Source organism: Eleutherodactylus coqui, chromosome 6, assembly GCF_035609145.1.
Source record: "Eleutherodactylus coqui strain aEleCoq1 chromosome 6, aEleCoq1.hap1, whole genome shotgun sequence".
In the NCBI taxonomy this organism is placed as follows: Eukaryota; Metazoa; Chordata; class Amphibia; order Anura; family Eleutherodactylidae; genus Eleutherodactylus; species Eleutherodactylus coqui.
This window is the reverse complement of record NC_089842.1, coordinates 1,783,275-1,804,608: the sequence shown is the minus strand read 5'-3', so window position 1 is coordinate 1,804,608 and position 21,334 is coordinate 1,783,275. Positions and strand designations below refer to the sequence as shown.

The 21,334-nt window shown below is 54.5% G+C and overlaps 1 protein-coding gene across 6 annotated transcripts in view; it reads right to left on the bottom strand.

The window, feature by feature from the left end:
• Positions 1–20,167, bottom strand: part of ANAPC4 (anaphase promoting complex subunit 4) — a 78,528-nt gene extending 58,361 nt beyond the window's left edge. The window contains exons 1-6 of one of the 6 annotated variants that reach the window (XM_066606039.1): positions 20,006–20,167; positions 18,914–19,051; positions 17,179–17,284; positions 16,978–17,110; positions 15,892–15,966; positions 3,502–3,528 (exon numbers count right to left, since the gene is read on the bottom strand). In XM_066606039.1, the coding sequence (XP_066462136.1) occupies positions 3,502–3,528; positions 15,892–15,966; positions 16,978–17,110; positions 17,179–17,284; positions 18,914–19,051; positions 20,006–20,152 (626 nt within the window). In that variant the 5' untranslated portion in view covers positions 20,153–20,167. Of the gene's footprint in view, positions 1–3,501; positions 3,529–15,891; positions 15,967–16,977; positions 17,111–17,178; positions 17,285–18,913; positions 19,052–19,476; positions 19,773–20,005 lie in introns of those variants that run through there. The other 5 variants (XM_066606042.1, XM_066606041.1, XM_066606043.1 and 2 more) reach the window with 5 other exon arrangements.
• Between the last annotated feature and the right edge of the window lie 1,167 nt (positions 20,168–21,334).

Here is a 21,334-nt window from a genome sequence, read left to right as displayed (position 1 = left end):
GGAGCGCCAGGGGGGGGAGGGCCTCTCGCGGGACGCAGACGGAGTGCCAGGGGGGGGGCCCTCTCGCGGGACGCAGACGGAGTGCCAGGGGGGGGCCCTCTCGCGGGACGCAGACGGAGCGCCGGGGGGGGGGGGGCCCTCTCGCGGGACGCAGACGGAGCGCCGGGGGGGGGCTCTCGCGGGACGCAGACGGAGCGCCAGGGGGGGGCCTCTCGCGGGACGCAGACGGAGCGCCAGGGGGGGGCCTCTCGCGGGACGCAGACGGAGCGCCGGGGGGGGGCCTCTCGCGGGACGCAGACGGAGCGCCAGGGGGGGGGGCCTCTCGCGGGACGCAGACGGAGCGCCGAGGGGGGGGGGGGGGGCGCCTCTCGCGGGACGCAGACGGAGCGCCGGGGGGGGGGGCGCCTCTCGCGGGACGCAGACGGAGCGCCAGGGGGGGGCCTCTCGCGGGACACAGACGGAGCGCCAGGGGGGGGGGGGCCTCTCGCGGGACACAGACAGAGCGCATGGGGGGGGGGGGGGGGGGCCTCTCGCGGGACGCAGACGGAGCGCCGAGGGGGGGCGCCTCTCGCGGGACGCAGACGGAGCGCCGGGGGGGGGGGGGGGGGGGCGCCTCTCGCGGGACGCAGACGGAGCGCCGGGGGGGGGGGGGGCGCCTCTCGCGGGACGCAGACGGAGCGCCGGGGGGGGGGGGGCGCCTCTCGCGGGACGCAGACGGAGCGCCGGGGGGGGGGGGGGCGCCTCTCGCGGGACGCAGACGGAGCGCCAGGGGGGGGGGGGGCCTCACGCGGGACACAGACGGAGCGCCAGGGGGGGGCCTCTCGCGGGACACAGACGGAGCGCCAGGGGGGGGGGGCCTCTCGCGAGACACAGACGGAGCGCCAGGGGGGGGGGGCCTCTCGCGGGACGCAGACGGAGAGCCAATGGGGGAGGGGGGGCCCTCATGGGACGCAGACGGAGTGCCGGGGGGGGGCCTCTCATGGGACGCAGACGGAGCGCCGGGGGGGAGGGGGGCAGACGGAGCGCCAGGGGGGGGAGGGCCTCTCGCGGGACGCAGACGGAGTGCCGGGGGGGGGGCCCTCTCGCGGGACGCAGACGGAGTGCCAGGGGGGGGCCCTCTCGCGGGACGCAGACGGAGCGTCGGGGGGGGGGGGGGGCCCTCTCGCGGGACGCAGACGGAGCGCCGGGGGGGGGGGGGGGGCTCTCGCGGGACGCAGACGGAGCGCCGGGGGGGGGGGGCCTCTCGCGGGACGCAGACGGAGCGCCGGGGGGGGGGGCCTCTCGCGGGACGCAGACGGAGCGCCGGGGGGGCCTCTCGCGGGACGCAGACGGAGCGCCGGGGGGGCCTCTCGCGGGACGCAGACGGAGCGCCGGGGGGGCCTCTCGCGGGACGCAGACGGCGCGCCGGGGGGGCCTCTCGCGGGACGCAGACGGCGCGCCGGGGGGGCCTCTCGCGGGACGCAGACGGCGCGCCGGGGGGGGCCTCTCGCGGGACGCAGACGGCGCGCCGGGGGGGGCCTCTCGCGGGACGCAGACGGCGCGCCGGGGGGGCCTCTCGCGGGACGCAGACGGAGCGCCGGGGGGGCCTCTCGCGGGACGCAGACGGAGCGCCGGGGGGGCCTCTCGCGGGACGCAGACGGAGCGCCGGGGGGGCCTCTCGCGGGACGCAGACGGAGCGCCGGGGGGGCCTCTCGCGGGACGCAGACGGAGCGCCGGGGGGGGCCTCTCGCGGGACGCAGACGGAGCGCCGGGGGGGGCCTCTCGCGGGACGCAGACGGAGCGCCGGGGGGGCCTCTCGCGGGACGCAGACGGAGCGCCGGGGGGGGCCTCTCGCGGGACGCAGACGGAGCGCCGGGGGGGCCTCTCGCGGGACGCAGACGGAGCGCCGGGGGGGCCTCTCGCGGGACGCAGACGGAGCGCCGGGGGGGCCTCTCGCGGGACGCAGACGGAGCGCCGGGGGGGCCTCTCGCGGGACGCAGACGGAGCGCCGGGGGGGCCTCTCGCGGGACGCAGACGGAGCGCCGGGGGGGCCTCTCGCGGGACGCAGACGGAGCGCCGGGGGGGCCTCTCGCGGGACGCAGACGGAGCGCCGGGGGGGCCTCTCGCGGGACGCAGACGGAGCGCCGGGGGGGCCTCTCGCGGGACGCAGACGGAGCGCCGGGGGGGCCTCTCGCGGGACGCAGACGGAGCGCCGGGGGGGCCTCTCGCGGGACGCAGACGGAGCGCCGGGGGGGCCTCTCGCGGGACGCAGACGGAGCGCCGGGGGGGCCTCTCGCGGGACGCAGACGGAGCGCCGGGGGGGGCCTCTCGCGGGACGCAGACGGAGCGCCGGGGGGGCCTCTCGCGGGACGCAGACGGAGCGCCGGGGGGGCCTCTCGCGGGACGCAGACGGAGCGCCGGGGGGGCCTCTCGCGGGACGCAGACGGAGCGCCGGGGGGGGGGGGGGGCCTCTCGCGGGACGCAGACGGAGCGCCGGGGAGGGGGGGGGGGGGGGGCCTCTCGTGGGACGCAGACGGAGCCCTTCACCGAGCCCCGCTCCCGGAGAAGTACGACTGCTCTGGGTGTTAGCATGGGGCGATGTAAACTATGGTCTTTGTGCTAAAGTAGTAAAACATCTCTAGAACTTGTTGTTGCAGTAATCGCGCCATCAGGTTATTTTTACAAAATGGTGAACGCCATGGAAACAAATCCCAAAAACAATGGTGGAGTTTCTGGACAGTTTTTACATCACCCCGCCCCCATTTCCTCCCAAATATTTTCTATTAGATGATGTAAAACAACGTGAACCGTTGCTGTTCCAGGGATCATCATAGGGCGCTCATCCTGGACATCAGCGAGTCCCTCCATGCTGCAGGCTAATAATTGGTGCTGGAGGCGCTTCTCTGCACCTTGTGGTTGTTGTAAGAGGGAATGGCGGTAGCAGCGGCAGGGGGCGCCGTAACATGCGTGACAGCGAGATGCACACGCAGGAACGTTTATTAAAAGATTCCCATGAGAAAACCCTTCTGCTTTCCCGATCCAACAGGGGAATGCATTTATGGTAGGACCCTCCGAGGGCTCGTGCCAGGGTAAAAACATATTGCCAAAGCTTTATGACCGCTAGGACCCCACCGATCCCACGAACAGGGGTCCTGAGGATGCCCACATACGTGCCTTCACTCCACTTCAGTGCAAGCGGCGGAGGGCGGCAGCGCTCCAACACTCATCAGTTGAAGAGTACAAACTCTCAGCAATCTCCGATGCTTCCACTGAGATGCATGGAGCAGCAGCATTCATACAGGGGTCTTCACCCGGATCAGCCGGGTTCCAGCGGTCAGACCCCCACCGTAAAGGAATTCCCCTACCCTGTGGAGGAGGGAGAACCCCTATAAAACAGAGAAGTCATTCAGGGCACAAAAACAAGTCATTTGTTGAATATTGAAAGCAAAAATTACATGAAATTCCCTTGCGTTTTATGTTTTTGTGTGTTTTCAATCATTTTAAGATGTTTTTCTGCCTTACCTGAATATTTTAGCGGTGGCATTATAACTAGAAGAAAGATTAAAAAAAAACAGATGAGTAACAGGGAAACCGAATCCATGAAGAGGAGGAAGAACACTATATGGCCATTACATGACTTGTATCCTGCAGTTATCAGATTTACCCTCTGCAGACTATCTCTGAGCTGGAGGGTGTAGACTGCTGCTATGATGTCTCCATACACTGTACACATAGGAGAGCAGGATCTCTTCTCCATCTCTGAGCTGGTGGGTGTAGACTGCTGCTATGATGTCTCCATAGACTGTACACATAGGAGAGCAGGATCTCTTCTCTATCTCTGAGCTGGTGGGTGTAGACTGCTGCTATGATGTCTCCATACACTGTACACATTGGAGAGCAGGATCTCTTCTCCATCTCTGAGCTGGTGGGTGTAGACTGCTGCTATGATGTCTCCATACACTGTACACATAGGAGAGCAGGATCTCTTCTCCATCTCTGAGCTGGTGGGTGTAGACTGCTGCTATGATGTCTCCATACACTGCACACATAGGAGAGCAGGATCTCTTCTCTATCTCTAAGCTGGTGGGTGTAGTCTGCTGCTATGATGTCTCCATACACTGTACACATAGGAGAGCAGGATCTCTTCTCTATCTCTGAGCTTGTGGGTGTAGACTGCTGCTATGATGTCTCCATACACTGTACATATAGGAGAGCAGGATCTCTTCTCTATCTCTGAGCTTGTGGGTGTAGACTGCTGCTATGATGTCTCCATACACTGTACATATAGGAGAGCAGGATCTCTTCTCTATCTCTGAGCTTGTGGGTGTAGACTGCTGCTATGATGTCTCCATACACTGTACATATAGGAGAGCAGGATCTCTTCTCTATCTCTGAGCTTGTGGGTGTAGACTGCTGCTATGATGTCTCCATACACTGTACACATAGGAGAGCAGGATCTCTTCTCCATCTCTGAGCTGGTGGGTGTAGACTGCTGCTATGATGTCTCCATAGACTGTACACATAGGAGAGCAGGATCTCTTCTCTATCTCTGAGCTGGTGGGTGTAGACTGCTGCTATGATGTCTCCATAGACTGTACACATAGGAGAGCAGGATCTCTTCTCCATCTCTGAGCTGGTGGGTGTAGACTGCTGCTATGATGTCTCCATACACTGCACACATAGGAGAGCAGGATCTCTTCTCTATCTCTAAGCTGGTGGGTGTAGTCTGCTGCTATGATGTCTCCATACACTGTACACATAGGAGAGCAGGATCTCTTCTCTATCTCTGAGCTTGTGGGTGTAGACTGCTGCTATGATGTCTCCATACACTGTACATATAGGAGAGCAGGATCTCTTCTCTATCTCTGAGCTTGTGGGTGTAGACTGCTGCTATGATGTCTCCATACACTGTACATATAGGAGAGCAGGATCTCTTCTCTATCTCTGAGCTGGTGGGTATAGACTGCTGCTATGATGTCTCCATAGACTGTACACATAGGAGAGCAGGATCTCTTCTCTATCTCTGAGCTGGTGGGTGTAGACTGCTGCTATGATGTCTCCATACACTGTACACATTGGAGAGCAGGATCTCTTCATCTCTGAGCTGGTGGGTGTAGACTGCTGCTATGATGTCTCCATACACTGTACACATAGGAGAGCAGGATCTCTTCTCCATCTCTGAACTGGTGGGTGTAGACTGCTGCTATGATGTCTCCATACACTGTACACATAGGAGAGCAGGATCTCTTCTCTATCTCTGAGCTGGTGGGTGTAGACTGCTGCTATGATGTCTCCATACACTGTACACATAGGAGAGCAGGATCTATTCTCCATCTCTGAGCTGGTGGGTGTAGACTGCTGCTATGATGTCTCCATACACTGTACACATAGGAGAGCAGGATCTCTTCTCCATCTCTGAACTGGTGGGTGTAGACTGCTGCTATGATGTCTCCATACACTATATACATAGTAGAGCGGGATCTCTTCTCTATCTCTAAGCTGGTGGGTGTAGACTGCTGGTGTGATGTCTCCATACACTGTACACATAGGAGAGCAGGATCTCTTCTCTATCCCTGAGCTGGTGGGTGTAGACTGCTGCCATGATGTCTCCATACACTGTACACACAGGAGAGCAGGATCTCTTCTCTATCTCTGAGCTGGTGGGTGTAGACTGCTGCTATGATGTCTCCATACACTATATACATAGTAGAGCGGGATCTCTTCTCTATCTCTAAGCTGGTGGGTGTAGACTGCTGGTGTGATGTCTCCATACACTGTACACATAGGAGAGCAGGATCTCTTCTCTATCCCTGAGCTGGTGGGTGTAGACTGCTGCCATGATGTCTCCATACACTGTACACACAGGAGAGCAGGATCTCTTCTCTATCTCTGAGCTGGTGGGTGTAGACTGCTGCTATGATGTCTCCATACACTATATACATAGTAGAGCGGGATCTCTTCTCTATCTCTGAGCTGGTGGGTGTAGACTGCTGTTATGATGTCTACTTACACTATACACATAGGAGAGCAGGATCTCTTCTCCATCTCTGAGCTGGTGGGTGTAGACTGCTGCTATGATGTCTCCATACACTACACACATAGGGGAGCAGGATCTCTTCTCTATCTCTGAGCTGGTGGGTGTAGACTGCTGCTATGATGTCTCCATACACTGTACACATAGGAGAGCAGGATCTCTTCTCTATCTCTGAGCTGGTGGGTGTAGACTGCTGCTATGATGTCTCCATGCACTGTACACATAGGAGAGCAGGATCTCTTCTCTATCCCTGAGCTGGTGGGTGTAGACTGCTGCCATGATGTCTCCATACACTGTACACACAGGAGAGCAGGATCTCTTCTCTATCTCTGAGCTGGTGGGTGTAGACTGCTGCTATGATGTCTCCATACACTGTACACATAGGAGAGCAGGATCTCTTCTCCATCTCTGAGCTGGTGGGTGTAGACTGCTGCTATGATGTCTCCATACACTGCACACATAGGAGAGCAGGATCTCTTCTCTATCTCTGAGCTGGTGGGTGTAGACTGCTGCTATGATGTCTCCATACACTATATACATAGTAGAGCGGGATCTCTTCTCTATCTCTGAGCTGGTGGGTGTAGACTGCTGCTATGTCGTCTCCATACACTGTACATATAGGAGAGCAGGATCTCCTCTCTCTGAGCTGGTGGATGTAGACTGCTACTATGATGTCTCCATACACTGTACACATAGGGGAGCAGGATCTCTTCTCTCTCTGAGCTGGTGGGTGTAGACGGCTGCTATGATGTCTCCATACACTGTACACATAGGAGAGCAGGATCTCTTCTCTATCTCTGAGCTGGTGGGTGTAGACTGCTGCTATGATGTCTCCATACACTGTACACATAGGAGAGCAGGATCTCTTCTCTATCTCTGAGCTGGTGGGTGTAGACTGCTGCTATGATGTCTCCATACACTGTACACATAGGAGAACAGGATCTCTTCTCTATCTCTGAGCTGGTGGGTGTAGACTGCTGCTATGATGTCTCCATATACTGTACACATAGGAGAGCAGGATCTCTTCTCCATCTCTGAGCTGGTGGGTGTAGACTGCTGCTATGATGTCTCCATACACTGTACACATAGGAGAGCAGGATCTCTTCTCTATCTCTGAGCTGGTGGGTGTAGACTGCTGCTATGATGTCTCCATACACTGTACACATAGCAGAGCAGGATCTCTTCTCTATCTCTGAGCTGGTCGCTGTAGACTGCTGCTATGATGTCTACTTACACTATACACATAGGAGAGCAGGGTCTCTTCTCTATCTCTGAGCTGGTGTGTGTAGACTGCTGCTATGATGTCTACTTACACTATACACATAGGAGAGCAGGGTCTCTTCTCTATCTCTGAGCTGGTGGGTGTAGACTGCTGTTATGATGTCTACTTATACTATACACATAGGAGAGCAGGATCTCTTCTCCATCTCTGAGCTGGTGGGTGTAGACTACTGCTATGATGTCTCCATACACTGTACACATAGGAGAGCAGGATCTCTTCTCTATCTCTAAGCTGGTGGGTGTAGACTGCTGCTATGACGTCTCCATACACTTTACACATAGGAGAGCAGGATCTCTTCTCTATCTCTAAGCTGGTGGGTGTAGACTGCTGCTATGACGTCTCCATACACTGTACACATAGGAGAGCAGGATCTCTTCTCTATCTCTAAGCTGGTGGGTGTAGACTGCTGCTATGATGTCTACTTACACTATACACATAGGAGAGCAGGATCTCTTCTCTATCTCTGAGCTGGTGGGTGTAGACTGCTGCTATGATGTCTCCATACACTGTACACATAGGAGAGCAGGATCTCTTCTCTATCTCTGAGCTGGTGGGTGTAGACTGCTGCTATGATGTCTCCATACACTGTACACATAGGAGAGCAGGATCTCTTCTCTATCTCTGAGCTGGTGGGTGTAGACTGCTGCTATGATGTCTACTTACACTATACACATAGGAGAGCAGGATCTCTTCTCTATCTCTGAGCTGGTGGGTGTAGACTGCTGCTATGATGTCTCCATACACTGTACACATAGGAGAGCAGGATGTCTTCTCCATCTCTGAGCTGGTGGGTGTAGACTGCTGCTATGATGTCTCCATACACTATACACATAGGAGAGCAGGATCTCTTCTCTATCTCTGAGCTGGTAGGTGTAGACTGCTGCTATGATGTCTCCATACACTATACACATAGGAGAGCAGGATCTCATCTCTATCTCTGAGCTGGTAGGTGTAGACTGCTGCTATGATGTCTCCATACACTGTACACATAGGAGAGCGGGATCTCTTCTCTATCTCTGAGCTGGTGGATGTAGTCTGCTGCTATGATGTCTCCATACACTGTACACATAGGGGGGCAGGATCTCTTCTCTATCTCTGAGCTGGTGGGTGTAGACGGCTGCTATGATGTCTCCATACACTGTGTACATAGGAGAGCAGGATCTCTTCTCTACCTCTGAGCTGGTGGGTGTAGACTGCTGCTATGATGTCTCCATACACTGTGTACATAGGAGAGCAGGATCTCTTCTCTATCTCTAAGCTGGTGGGTGTAGACTGCTGCTATGATGTCTCCATACACTGTACACATAGGAGAGCAGGATCTCATCTCTATCTCTGAGCTGGTAGGTGTAGACTGCTGCTATGATGTCTCCATACACTGTACACATAGGAGAGCGGGATCTCTTCATCTCAGAGCTGGTGGATGTAGTCTGCTGCTATGATGTCTCCATACACTGTACACATAGGGGGGCAGGATCTCTATCTCTGAGCTGGTGGGTGTAGACTGCTGCTATGATGTCTCCATACACAGTACACATAGGAGAGCAGGATCTCTTCTCTATCCCTAAGCTGGTGGGTGTAGACTGCTGCTATGATGTCTCCATACACTATATACATAGTAGAGCGGGATCTCTTCTCTATCTCTTAGCTGGTGGATGTAGTCTGCTGCTATGATGTCTCCATACACTGTACACATAGGAGAGCAGGATGTCTTCTCTATCTCTGAGCTGGTGGGTGTAGACTGCTGCTATTATGTCTCCATACACTGTACACATAGGAGAGCAGGATCTCTTCTCTATCTCTGAGCTGGTGGGTGTAGACTGCTGCTATGATATGTCCATACACAGTACACATAGGAGAGCAGGATCTCTTCTCTATCCCTAAGCTGGTGGGTGTAGACTGCTGCTATGATGTCTCCATACACTGTGTACATAGGAGAGCAGGATCTCTTCTCTATCTCTAAGCTGGTGGGTGTAGACTGCTGCTATGATGTCTCCATACACTGTACACATAGGAGAGCAGGATCTCATCTCTATCTCTGAGCTGGTAGGTGTAGACTGCTGCTATGATGTCTCCATACACTGTACACATAGGAGAGCGGGATCTCTTCACTATCTCTGAGCTGGTGTGTGTAGACTGCTGCTATGATGTCTACTTACACTATACACATAGGAGAGCAGGGTCTCTTCTCTATCTCTGAGCTGGTGGGTGTAGACTGCTGTTATGATGTCTACTTATACTATACACATAGGAGAGCAGGATCTCTTCTCCATCTCTGAGCTGGTGGGTGTAGACTACTGCTATGATGTCTCCATACACTGTACACATAGGAGAGCAGGATCTCTTCTCTATCTCTAAGCTGGTGGGTGTAGACTGCTGCTATGACGTCTCCATACACTTTACACATAGGAGAGCAGGATCTCTTCTCTATCTCTAAGCTGGTGGGTGTAGACTGCTGCTATGACGTCTCCATACACTGTACACATAGGAGAGCAGGATCTCTTCTCTATCTCTAAGCTGGTGGGTGTAGACTGCTGCTATGATGTCTACTTACACTATACACATAGGAGAGCAGGATCTCTTCTCTATCTCTGAGCTGGTGGGTGTAGACTGCTGCTATGATGTCTCCATACACTGTACACATAGGAGAGCAGGATCTCTTCTCTATCTCTGAGCTGGTGGGTGTAGACTGCTGCTATGATGTCTCCATACACTGTACACATAGGAGAGCAGGATCTCTTCTCTATCTCTGAGCTGGTGGGTGTAGACTGCTGCTATGATGTCTACTTACACTATACACATAGGAGAGCAGGATCTCTTCTCTATCTCTGAGCTGGTGGGTGTAGACTGCTGCTATGATGTCTCCATACACTGTACACATAGGAGAGCAGGATGTCTTCTCCATCTCTGAGCTGGTGGGTGTAGACTGCTGCTATGATGTCTCCATACACTATACACATAGGAGAGCAGGATCTCTTCTCTATCTCTGAGCTGGTAGGTGTAGACTGCTGCTATGATGTCTCCATACACTATACACATAGGAGAGCAGGATCTCATCTCTATCTCTGAGCTGGTAGGTGTAGACTGCTGCTATGATGTCTCCATACACTGTACACATAGGAGAGCGGGATCTCTTCTCTATCTCTGAGCTGGTGGATGTAGTCTGCTGCTATGATGTCTCCATACACTGTACACATAGGGGGGCAGGATCTCTTCTCTATCTCTGAGCTGGTGGGTGTAGACGGCTGCTATGATGTCTCCATACACTGTGTACATAGGAGAGCAGGATCTCTTCTCTACCTCTGAGCTGGTGGGTGTAGACTGCTGCTATGATGTCTCCATACACTGTGTACATAGGAGAGCAGGATCTCTTCTCTATCTCTAAGCTGGTGGGTGTAGACTGCTGCTATGATGTCTCCATACACTGTACACATAGGAGAGCAGGATCTCATCTCTATCTCTGAGCTGGTAGGTGTAGACTGCTGCTATGATGTCTCCATACACTGTACACATAGGAGAGCGGGATCTCTTCATCTCAGAGCTGGTGGATGTAGTCTGCTGCTATGATGTCTCCATACACTGTACACATAGGGGGGCAGGATCTCTATCTCTGAGCTGGTGGGTGTAGACTGCTGCTATGATGTCTCCATACACAGTACACATAGGAGAGCAGGATCTCTTCTCTATCCCTAAGCTGGTGGGTGTAGACTGCTGCTATGATGTCTCCATACACTATATACATAGTAGAGCGGGATCTCTTCTCTATCTCTTAGCTGGTGGATGTAGTCTGCTGCTATGATGTCTCCATACACTGTACACATAGGAGAGCAGGATGTCTTCTCTATCTCTGAGCTGGTGGGTGTAGACTGCTGCTATTATGTCTCCATACACTGTACACATAGGAGAGCAGGATCTCTTCTCTATCTCTGAGCTGGTGGGTGTAGACTGCTGCTATGATATGTCCATACACAGTACACATAGGAGAGCAGGATCTCTTCTCTATCCCTAAGCTGGTGGGTGTAGACTGCTGCTATGATGTCTCCATACACTGTGTACATAGGAGAGCAGGATCTCTTCTCTATCTCTAAGCTGGTGGGTGTAGACTGCTGCTATGATGTCTCCATACACTGTACACATAGGAGAGCAGGATCTCATCTCTATCTCTGAGCTGGTAGGTGTAGACTGCTGCTATGATGTCTCCATACACTGTACACATAGGAGAGCGGGATCTCTTCATCTCTGAGCTGGTGGATGTAGTCTGCTGCTATGATGTCTCCATACACTGTACACATAGGGGGGCAGGATCTCTTCTCTATCTCTGAGCTGGTGGGTGTAGACGGCTGCTATGATGTCTCCATATACTGTGTACATAGGAGAGCAGGATCTCTTCTCTACCTCTGAGCTGGTGGGTGTAGACTGCTGCTATGATGTCTCCATACACTGTGTACATAGGAGAGCAGGATCTCTTCTTTATCTCTGAGCTGGTGGGTGCAGACTGCTGCTATGATGTCTCCATACACTGTACACATAGGAGAGCGGGATGTCTTCTCTATCTCTGAGCTGGTGGGTGTAAGACTGCTGCTATGATGTCTCCATACACTGTACACATAGGAGAGCAGGATCTCTTCTCTATCTCTGAGCTGGTGGGTGTAGACTGCTGCTATGATGTCTCCATACACAGTACACATAGGAGAGCAGGATCTCTTCTCTATCTCTGAGCTGGTGGGTGTAGACTGCTGCTATGATATGTCCATACACAGTACACATAGGAGAGCAGGATCTCTTCTCTATCCCTAAGCTGGTGGGTGTAGACTGCTGCTATGATGTCTCCATATACTGTACACATAGGAGAGCAGGATCTCTTCTCTATCCCTAAGCTGGTGGGTGTAGACTGCTGCTATGATGTCTCCATACACTATATACATAGTAGAGCGGGATCTCTTCTCTATCTCTGAGCTGGTGGGTGTAGACTGCTGCTATTATGTCTCCATACACTGTACACATAGGAGAGCAGGATCTCTTCTCTATCTCTGAGCTGGTGGGTGTAGACTGCTGCTATGATGTCTCCATACACTGTACACATAGGAGAGCAGGATCTCTTCTCTATCTCTGAGCTGGTGGGTGTAGACTGCTGCTATGATATGTCCATACACAGTACACATAGGAGAGCAGGATCTCTTCTCTATCCCTAAGCTGGTGGGTGTAGACTGCTGCTATGATGTCTCCATATACTGTACACATAGGAGAGCAGGATCTCTTCTCTATCCCTAAGCTGGTGGGTGTAGACTGCTGCTATGATGTCTCCATACACTATATACATAGTAGAGCGGGATCTCTTCTCTATCTCTGAGCTGGTGGGTGTAGACTGCTGCTATGATGTCTCCATACACTGTACACATAGGAGAGCAGGATCTCTTCTCTATCTCTGAGCTGGTCGCTGTAGACTGCTGCTATGACGTCTCCATACACTGTACACATAGGAGAGCAGGATCTCTTCTCTATCTCTGAGCTGGTCGCTGTAGACTGCTACTATGATGTCTCCATACACTGCACACATAGGAGAGCAGGATCTCTTCTCCATCTCTGAGCTGGAGGGTGTAGACTGCTGCTATGATGTCTCCATACACTGTACACATAGGAGAGCAGGATCTCTTCTCTATCTCTGAGCTGGTCGCTGTAGACTGCTGCTATGACGTCTCCATACACTGTACACATAGAGAGCAGGATCTCTTCTCTATCTCTGAGCTGGTGGGTGTAGACTGCTGCTATGATGCCTCCATACACTGTACACATAGGAGAGCAGGATCTCTTCTCTATCTCTGAGCTGGTCGCTGTAGACTGCTGCTATGACGTCTCCATACACTGTACACATAGGAGAGCAGGATCTCTTTATCTCTGAGCTGGTGGGTGTAGACTGCTGCTATGATGTCTCCATACACTGTACACATAGGAGAGCAGGATCTCTTCTCTATCTCTGAGCTGGTCGCTGTAGACTGCTACTATGATGTCTCCATACACTGCACACATAGGAGAGCAGGATCTCTTCTCCATCTCTGAGCTGGAGGGTGTAGACTGCTGCTATGATGTCTCCATACACTGTACACATAGGAGAGCAGGATCTCTTCTCTATCTGTGAGCTGGTGGGTGTAGACTGCTGCTATGATGTCTCCATACACTGCACACATAGGAGAGCAGGATCTCTTCTCTATCTCTGAGCTGGTGGGTGTAGACTGCTGCTATGATGTCTCCATATACTGTACACATAGGAGAGTAGGATCTCTTCTCCATCTCTGAGCTGGTGCATGTAGACTGCTGCTATGATGTCTCCATACACTGTACACATAGGAGAGCAGGATCTCTTCTCTATCTCTGAGCTGGAGGGTGTAGACTGCTGCTATGATGTCTCCATACACTGTATACATAGGGCAGCAGGATCTCTTCTATATATCTGAGCTGGAGGGTGTAGACTGCTGCTATGATGTCTCCATACACTGTACACATAGGAGAGTAGGATCTCTTCTCCATCTCTGAGCTGGTGCATGTAGACTACTGCTATGATGTCTCCATACACTGTACACATAGGAGAGTAGGATGTCTTCTCCATCTCTGAGCTGGTGGGTGTAGACTGCTGCTATGATGTCTTCATACACTGTACACATAGGAGAGTAGGATCTCTTCTCCATCTCTGAGCTGGTGCATGTAGACTACTGCTATGATGTCTCCATACACTGTACACATAGGAGAGTAGGATCTCTTCTCCATCTCTGAGCTGATGGGTGTAGACTGCAGCTATGATGTCTCCATACACTGTACACATAGGAGAGCAGGATCTCTTCTCTATCTCAGAGCTGGTGGGTGTAGACTGCTGCTATGATGTCTCCATACACTGTACACATAGGAGAGCAGGATCTCTTCTCTATCTCTGAGCTGGTGGGTGTAGACTGCTGCTATGATGTCTCCATACACTGTACATATAGGAGAGCAGGATCTCTTCTCTATCTCTGAGCTGGTGGGTGTAGACTGCTGCTATGATGTCTCCATACACTGTACATATAGGAGAGCAGGATCTCTTCTCTATCTCAGAGCTGGTGGGTGTAGACTGCTGCTATGATGGCTCCCTACACTTTATACATAGGAGAGCAGGATCTCTTCTCTATCCCTATGCTGGTGGGTGTAGACTGCCGCTATGATGTCTCCATACTCTGTACACATAGGAGAGCAGGATCTCTTCTCTATCTCTGAGCTGGTGGGTGTAGACTGCTGCTATGATGTCTCCATACACTGTACACATAGGAGAGCAGGATCTCTTCTCCATCTCTGAGCTCGTGGGTGTAGACTGCTGCTATTATGTTGTCTATACACTGCTTACACAGAGAAGATCCTTCTGCAGCTGATCTCTGTAGCACAGTCTCATAAGCAGCAAGGAGGACATTATACAGCAGCACTGAGCAGTGTAGCTGTGAATCCAGCACAGAGGGGAAGAGAGAAAACTTACCAGAGTCTCCAGCTGCAGTATCTTTCTCTAACTCTGCGCCTGCTCTTTCCATAGATTTCTATGGGAAGCATGTAACCTAATCCCTCTGTCCACTGATAAAATCCTCCTTGAGATATGATATGGATGAACAGTGAATTGAGAGAGCGATCAGCCACAAGGCCAGGGAGGGGGAGGAAAGAGGCATCCCCTAAAAAGTTAGACATCTACCAGCAAGACCAATCAAAGGTGGACTCATCCATTAAAATGACCCTCCAGGCCTGGAGAAACAAAGACTGCTAAACCCCTTGTCCGACTACCTGATGGCCACTGTGCCCAGCATGCATCACAAGTCTAAGGCACTACATGCTGATCGGACTGGCCGGCACCGATCTTGTGGACACCGCTGCTTAATCAACAGGTGGTGTTTTAGACTAATGATACCCACCACTGCTCCATGTGTGCTAGGTAGTCAGCGAAGCTGGTGTGGCCATCTTTGTTTCTCCAAGCCGGGGAGGGTCGCTTTAAACAAAAAGGAGCTCTAAACAAAAGTTTTTTTTCTGTACCTTCTGACCAGAGTAGAAGAGGAGCGCATTATTCGGTAAAGTTAGTGCACAGTCTTCAATAGCCGGCAGCAGCATGACTTCCCGCTTACAGCTCAATTTTCATCAAGTATCTTAATTTAGAGAACATTAAAGGCCGCGCTCCTCCAGCTAACAAATCTTGGACCGCTGGGCTTCTGCAGCCGGCAGTATTCAGATTCATAGCACGCTGCCGTTCGCCAGCATCCCCGCTCAGCCTCGCAGCGGCATAAATGGAGCCGCGGTTGGAGGCGCACGGCCACCGCTTAATTCATTTTAAAGGGGCGAAAAGAAGCTGACAAATGCTTGTCCTCTGCCGTCCCAGCAGCCCTGGTGAAGAGGAGTGGAGCGGCGGATGTCACTGCAGTCAATCTCCACCTCACTGCAGGGAGCGCACAGAGAGCTGGAGGGACACGGGACCCTCATTTGTGAGACTGCTGAGGGTCCCAGCCTGAGTCTCCCACTGATCAGAATCATCCCATCTGGTAAAACCCCTTAAAGTTACCGGAAAAAACAAATGTGTATTAAGACACAAACAGAAGCTTACTTTTTGGGTAAAGCTGGCAGCCTTGGAAGAAGAACGTTGGCCTCGTCTTCGGCGCTATAAAACGACTTCAGGACGCTGCGGAGAAATACAACGACTTCTTGAATTCAGATCATCAGATGAAAAGGCCGGCAATCAGTTCTATGGTGGGCATACTGTCCCCCCAAGCTCAGAGCGGACCCCGATACAAATCAACTCACCGAGATACCGTGTTAGATCAATATGGAAGAGCTTGGAACGGATTTGAGTGGTTTTCTACAAAGGCGAGGACATGGATGACACCCCCAGCCCACCAGGGACTTGCGGAAATACCAAGAAGGTTCATAATCATTAGGTGCATTTAAATGGGTATCTGAGGAAATCCCTCGGATAGGTCTTCAGCAGTTAATGGATGAGGGGCCGCCCCTCAGGACCCCCATCCATCAGCTGATCGTCCGGCATGCTATAAGTGTATCGCCACAACCCTGAGCAGCAAGTGTAGGAGCCGTGCGGCGCTCCGATTACCTCCACTTACCACTGATGACGATGTCCAGCTCGCACTGACAGTGTGTCGGACGATCAGCTTATGGAAGGGGGTCCGGAGAGAGAACCGCCATCCATTTCCGATGCCTATGCAAGGGAGGAGTCATCAGTTGGAAAAAGGCCAGAATACCCCTTTTAGTTTATTTTTCATGGGACATCCCTTTTATGTAAATGAGCAGTGATACCAGACGCAGCCTATGGAATGTGCTCTGGGGGGGGCAAGAGAAGGGGTTTATGGGTAAAGCTTTGCTCCCTAACCCAAGATAGTCCCTATAAAAGGGTAGGCTATAAATGACTTTGTAGGCCATTAAAACCTAGAAGATAAATGACTGAACACTGAAGATCCGACCGCTGGGACCCCCGGAGATCAAGCAGCCCACCACTCCAGTCACTCTCTATGCAGCCCCATAGAAGTGAATGAAGGATGCACCACTGCTCCATTCAGTTAGGCGACCCCAGGGCGCACGGCCGCGACCCCCGGCTGGACAGGCAATCAAATCCCCCAGTGATCAGCCATCCTGTGAATCAGGTGGGACAACCGGTTTAAGTGCCCCTCCATGGACCCACCTGTTCTCCTCCGTCACTTCCATCCACTGCATGCAGGACACCGGTGACTCCACTGAGAAGGAATGAAGGCTTTCAGGCTTTTCGACATCACACAGCACAACTTTCTTGGTGTCAGCCAGACCGAACGCCAAGACTGCGGGGAAAACACGTAAAATGAACAGAACGATTTATCAAAGACTGGACATAACAAGGTTCACTTACTTTTGCCATCAGGTCTCCATGCTAAGCAGGTCACTTCCTTTCCTGTATTCTCATTAGGGGGTAAAATCCACACTCTCTGAATATTCGCCAGCCTATGGAGCAGAACCTGGGGAGACAAGAGACTGAATGTACCCCCCGCTGACAGAAGTTGTGGCACATACCAGGGCATGAGATCAGATGTTGTTCCCATTCCCCCATCCGGTGTTGGGCCACCTTTAGCCTCCATGACTGCAGTCCCCCTCCGCCGCCGCCTCCCATCAGAGCCCCATAGATGTGTGGAGGGATGTATCTCCATTCCTGGAGGAGCTTCAGGTAGTGATGCGGGGGTGATGGGTGTGTTGGGCGCACGGATACGGCGATCTAGTTCGTCCCGCTCAATGGGATTGAGATCCGGACTTTGGGCGGCCAATGAAGTCTGCAGACATTCTGCTGCGTGCCTTATGACATGGCGCCCGTCACGATGGTGGAGCCACGGAGCTGTGCTAGAGTATTACCACCGGGGAGGTGATGCCACATTGTCTGGGATGTCTCTGTACCCATTAGTATAGGGGGTGGACTTCACTATAACCAATGGTCCCAGCAGAATGTTGTCAGCTCTACACCTGGTGACATCCCCCCACCAGACCCCGTTGTCAGCTCTACACCTGGTGACATCCCACCATCAGACCCCGTTGTCAGCTCTACAGCTGGTGACATCCCCCCACCAGACCCTGTTGTCCGCTCTATACCTGGTGACATCCCTCCACTAGACCCCGTTCTCAGCTCTACACCTGGTGACATCCCTCCACCAGACCCCGTTGTCAGCTCTACACCTGGTGACATCCCTCCACCAGACCCCATTATCAGCTCTACACCTGGTGACATCCCTCCACTAGACCCCGTTCTCAGCTCTACACCTGGTGACATCCCCCCACCAGCCACCGTTGTCATCTCTACACCTGGTGACATCCCCCCCCACCAGACCCCATTATCAGCTCTACAACTGGTGACATCCCTCCACCAGACCCTGTTGTCAGCTCTACACCTGGTGACATCCCCCACCAGACCCTGTTGTCAGCTCTACACCTGGTGACATCCCTCCACCAGACCCCGTTGTCCGCTCTACACCTGGTGACATCCCCCCCGCCAGTCCCCTTCTTCAGCTCTACACCTGGTGACATCCCCCCACCAGACCCTGTTGTCAGCTCTACACCTGGTGACATCCCCCCACCAGACCCTGTTGTCAGCTCTACACCTGGTGACATCCCCCCACCAGACCCTGTTGTCAGCCCTACACCTGGTGACATCCCTCCACCAGACCCCGTTGTCAGCTCTACACCTGGTGACATCCCCCCCCGCCAGTCCCCTTCTTCAGCTCTACACCTGGGGGCATCTGATGGTTTCTGTACTGGGGTCTCCTGTGGGATCCTCTCCTTTATACCTGATGCTACACATCACCTGACTGCGCTGGACTGCTGGGGGGGCCAATACTTTTGTCCACAGCATTTCTGCAACTGGCGGAGGTCTTGTGACTCGGACCGCTCACAGATCTCAGCAAGGTTACCCCGTCCGTTAGAACAGAGGCATCTTAGCGCCATGACGGCTGTAACACGAAGGTTTATCAGCGGCCCGATTTGTAGCCGTGGTTTCCTCTTGCGCCGGTTCTTACAGGGAGCGGTCGGCGGGCACCGCAGTCAGCGCAGGGAATGAACTGCAGACGGCGCGAACACTGAAGGGAAACAAGCGGGACACCGACCTCTCCGGCCTTGTTGACGAGAGCAATGAGGTCCCTGGTGGGCGACCAGGACATGAAGATGATCTCGTGGGGCAGCTGCTTCTCCCCGACCTGCCGGAAGGACGGCATCGCAGCGTCAGTCAGTCCGCAGCGCACCGCCTGGAAGGACAGAAACGGTCAGCAATCCGGTGCTGAAACAGAAGGGGATTAAAGGTGCGAATGTCTGAGAGCGGCGGAGCGGGAAGCGTACACAGCGGCAGCGACACCGGACGCTAGTAGGGTAGGAACTGACCGCTCCGTTATCAGAGCCCCGCCCCCTTATCGGAGCCCCCGGCCTCTCACGATTGGTGCCTCCCCGTGTGATAATTCCCCCCGTGACCCCGGAGTGCGGCATGAAGTCACATGACAGGTTTTCCACAGTTTCAGTGACCGGAGTGACTCCCAATGAGGACGGTCATCGGTGCTAGACTAGCCGGGGGGGTTCACCGTGATGCAGAGAGGTCAGAAATTGGTGCAAGCAGCATGAATCGCTGACCCCTTCCTGTCAGAACATGACAGCAGCACCATCTAATCCGGCCCACTACCAGAAGCTTCCTGTCCGCAGGGGCCGGGATTCCTGCAGGTTTCATCACCCAGTGGAATCTGCACCGCGATGAACTGCTGCGGACCTGAGGGGGTGACGAAGCCCACCGCCACCAGCCGGGGCTCACAGATCACTGCACGGCGCGCATACAGCGGGGGAATCACCTGCGCTGCCCGTGCCGCCGGGTATATATACTATGTGGTGACGTCACCTCCCGGCGCCGGCAGGACATGCGCCCAATCAGGATGTGAATAGAGCAGAAGCGTCGTGGAACATAGATATCTGCGCGCCGCGGCGGGAAAGACACGGCGCGTCCCGATGACGTCATCAGCCACACTGCGCGCTGATTGGTCGGTCCTTCGTCTTGCAGGCGGTGGCTCATGGCGCGTCACGGTCACCTGACCCGAACCGGCTGATACACGTGTGTGATGTGTGTCACGTGAGCGCCGTGTTATCCTTATGGTCAGCGGATATATCAAGCCTTCACAGCCGGGAAGATTAAATGCGCCTCTCCATGACACGTAACCTGCCTGATCCGCGGTGGACCGGAAGAAAGCAGCCTCGTAACGGCCCTTTATGGCATCCTGAGCCGCAGTCCTCGCTACATCTGTGTGCAGCGCCCTCCTCAGGGGATCATCAGCCAGTCGTGAAGATAACCGCGGCCCCACGGCGAGCATATATGGGAATTCAGCCACACTTAAGCACCGCTCCTTATTTCAGCCACCTCATTGGTTGTTCTGCACCACGTGGATAGACCTCGTGCACGAGAATGACGTCATCAGAGGTGTGGCCATGGTGTACTCGTGCCGAGGGGGAGAGAATCGGCTGCCTCTAGGAAATATATGTCCCCCTCAGCAGGAGTGCGGGCCCTCTTGTGTCATGTCTGCCTCTTGGGGTCTATGGCCTCTCCTATGTCACGTATAGCTGTCTTCTGTCTCTTGTGGGGCCTACGGGCTCTCCTGTCATGTCGGGGGCCTACGGACTTCCCTGTCTTGTCGGGGGCCTACGGGCTCTCCTGTCTTGTCGGGGGCCTACGGGCTCTGCAGTGGTGCTCTACGGGCTCTCCTGTCTTGTCGGGGGCCTACAGGCTCTGCAGGGGCGCTCTACGGGCTCTCCTGTCTTGTCGGGGGCCTACAGGCTCTGCAGGGGCGCTCTACGGGCTTTCCTGTCTTGTTGGGGGCCTACAGGCTCTGCAGAGGCGCTCTACGGGCTTTCCTGTCTTGTCGGGGGCCTACGGGCTCTGCAGGGGCGCTCTACGGGCTCTCCTGTCTTGTCGGGGGCCTACGGGCTCTGCAGGGGCGCTCTACGGGCTCTCCTGTCTTGTCAGGGGCCTACGGGCTCTCCTGTCTTGTCAGGGGCCTACGGGCTCTGCAGGGGCGCTCTACGGGCTCTCCTGTCTTGTCGGGGGGCCTACGGGCTCTGCAGGGACGCTCTACGGTCTCTCCTGTCTTGTCGGGGGCCTACGTGCTCTGCAGTGGTGCTCTACGGGCTCTCCTGTCTTGTCAGGGGCCTACGGCCTCTGCAGGGAAGCTCTACGGGCTTTCCTGTCTTGTCGGGGGTCTACAGGCTCTGTAGGGGCGCTCTACGGGCTCTCCTGTCTTGTCAGGGGCCTACGGGCTTTGCAGGGGCGCTCTACGTTTTCTCCTGTCTTGTCGGGGGCCTACGGGCTCTGCAGTGGCGCTGTACGGGCTCTCCTGTCTTGTCAGAGGCTATGGGCTCTGCAGTGGCGCTCTAGGGGCTCTCCTGTCTTGTCGGGGGTCTACAGGCTCTGCAGGGGCGCTCTACGGGCTCTCCTGTCTTGTCAGGGGCCTACGGGCTCTCCTGTCTTGTCGGGGGCCTACGGGCTCTGCAGGGGCGCT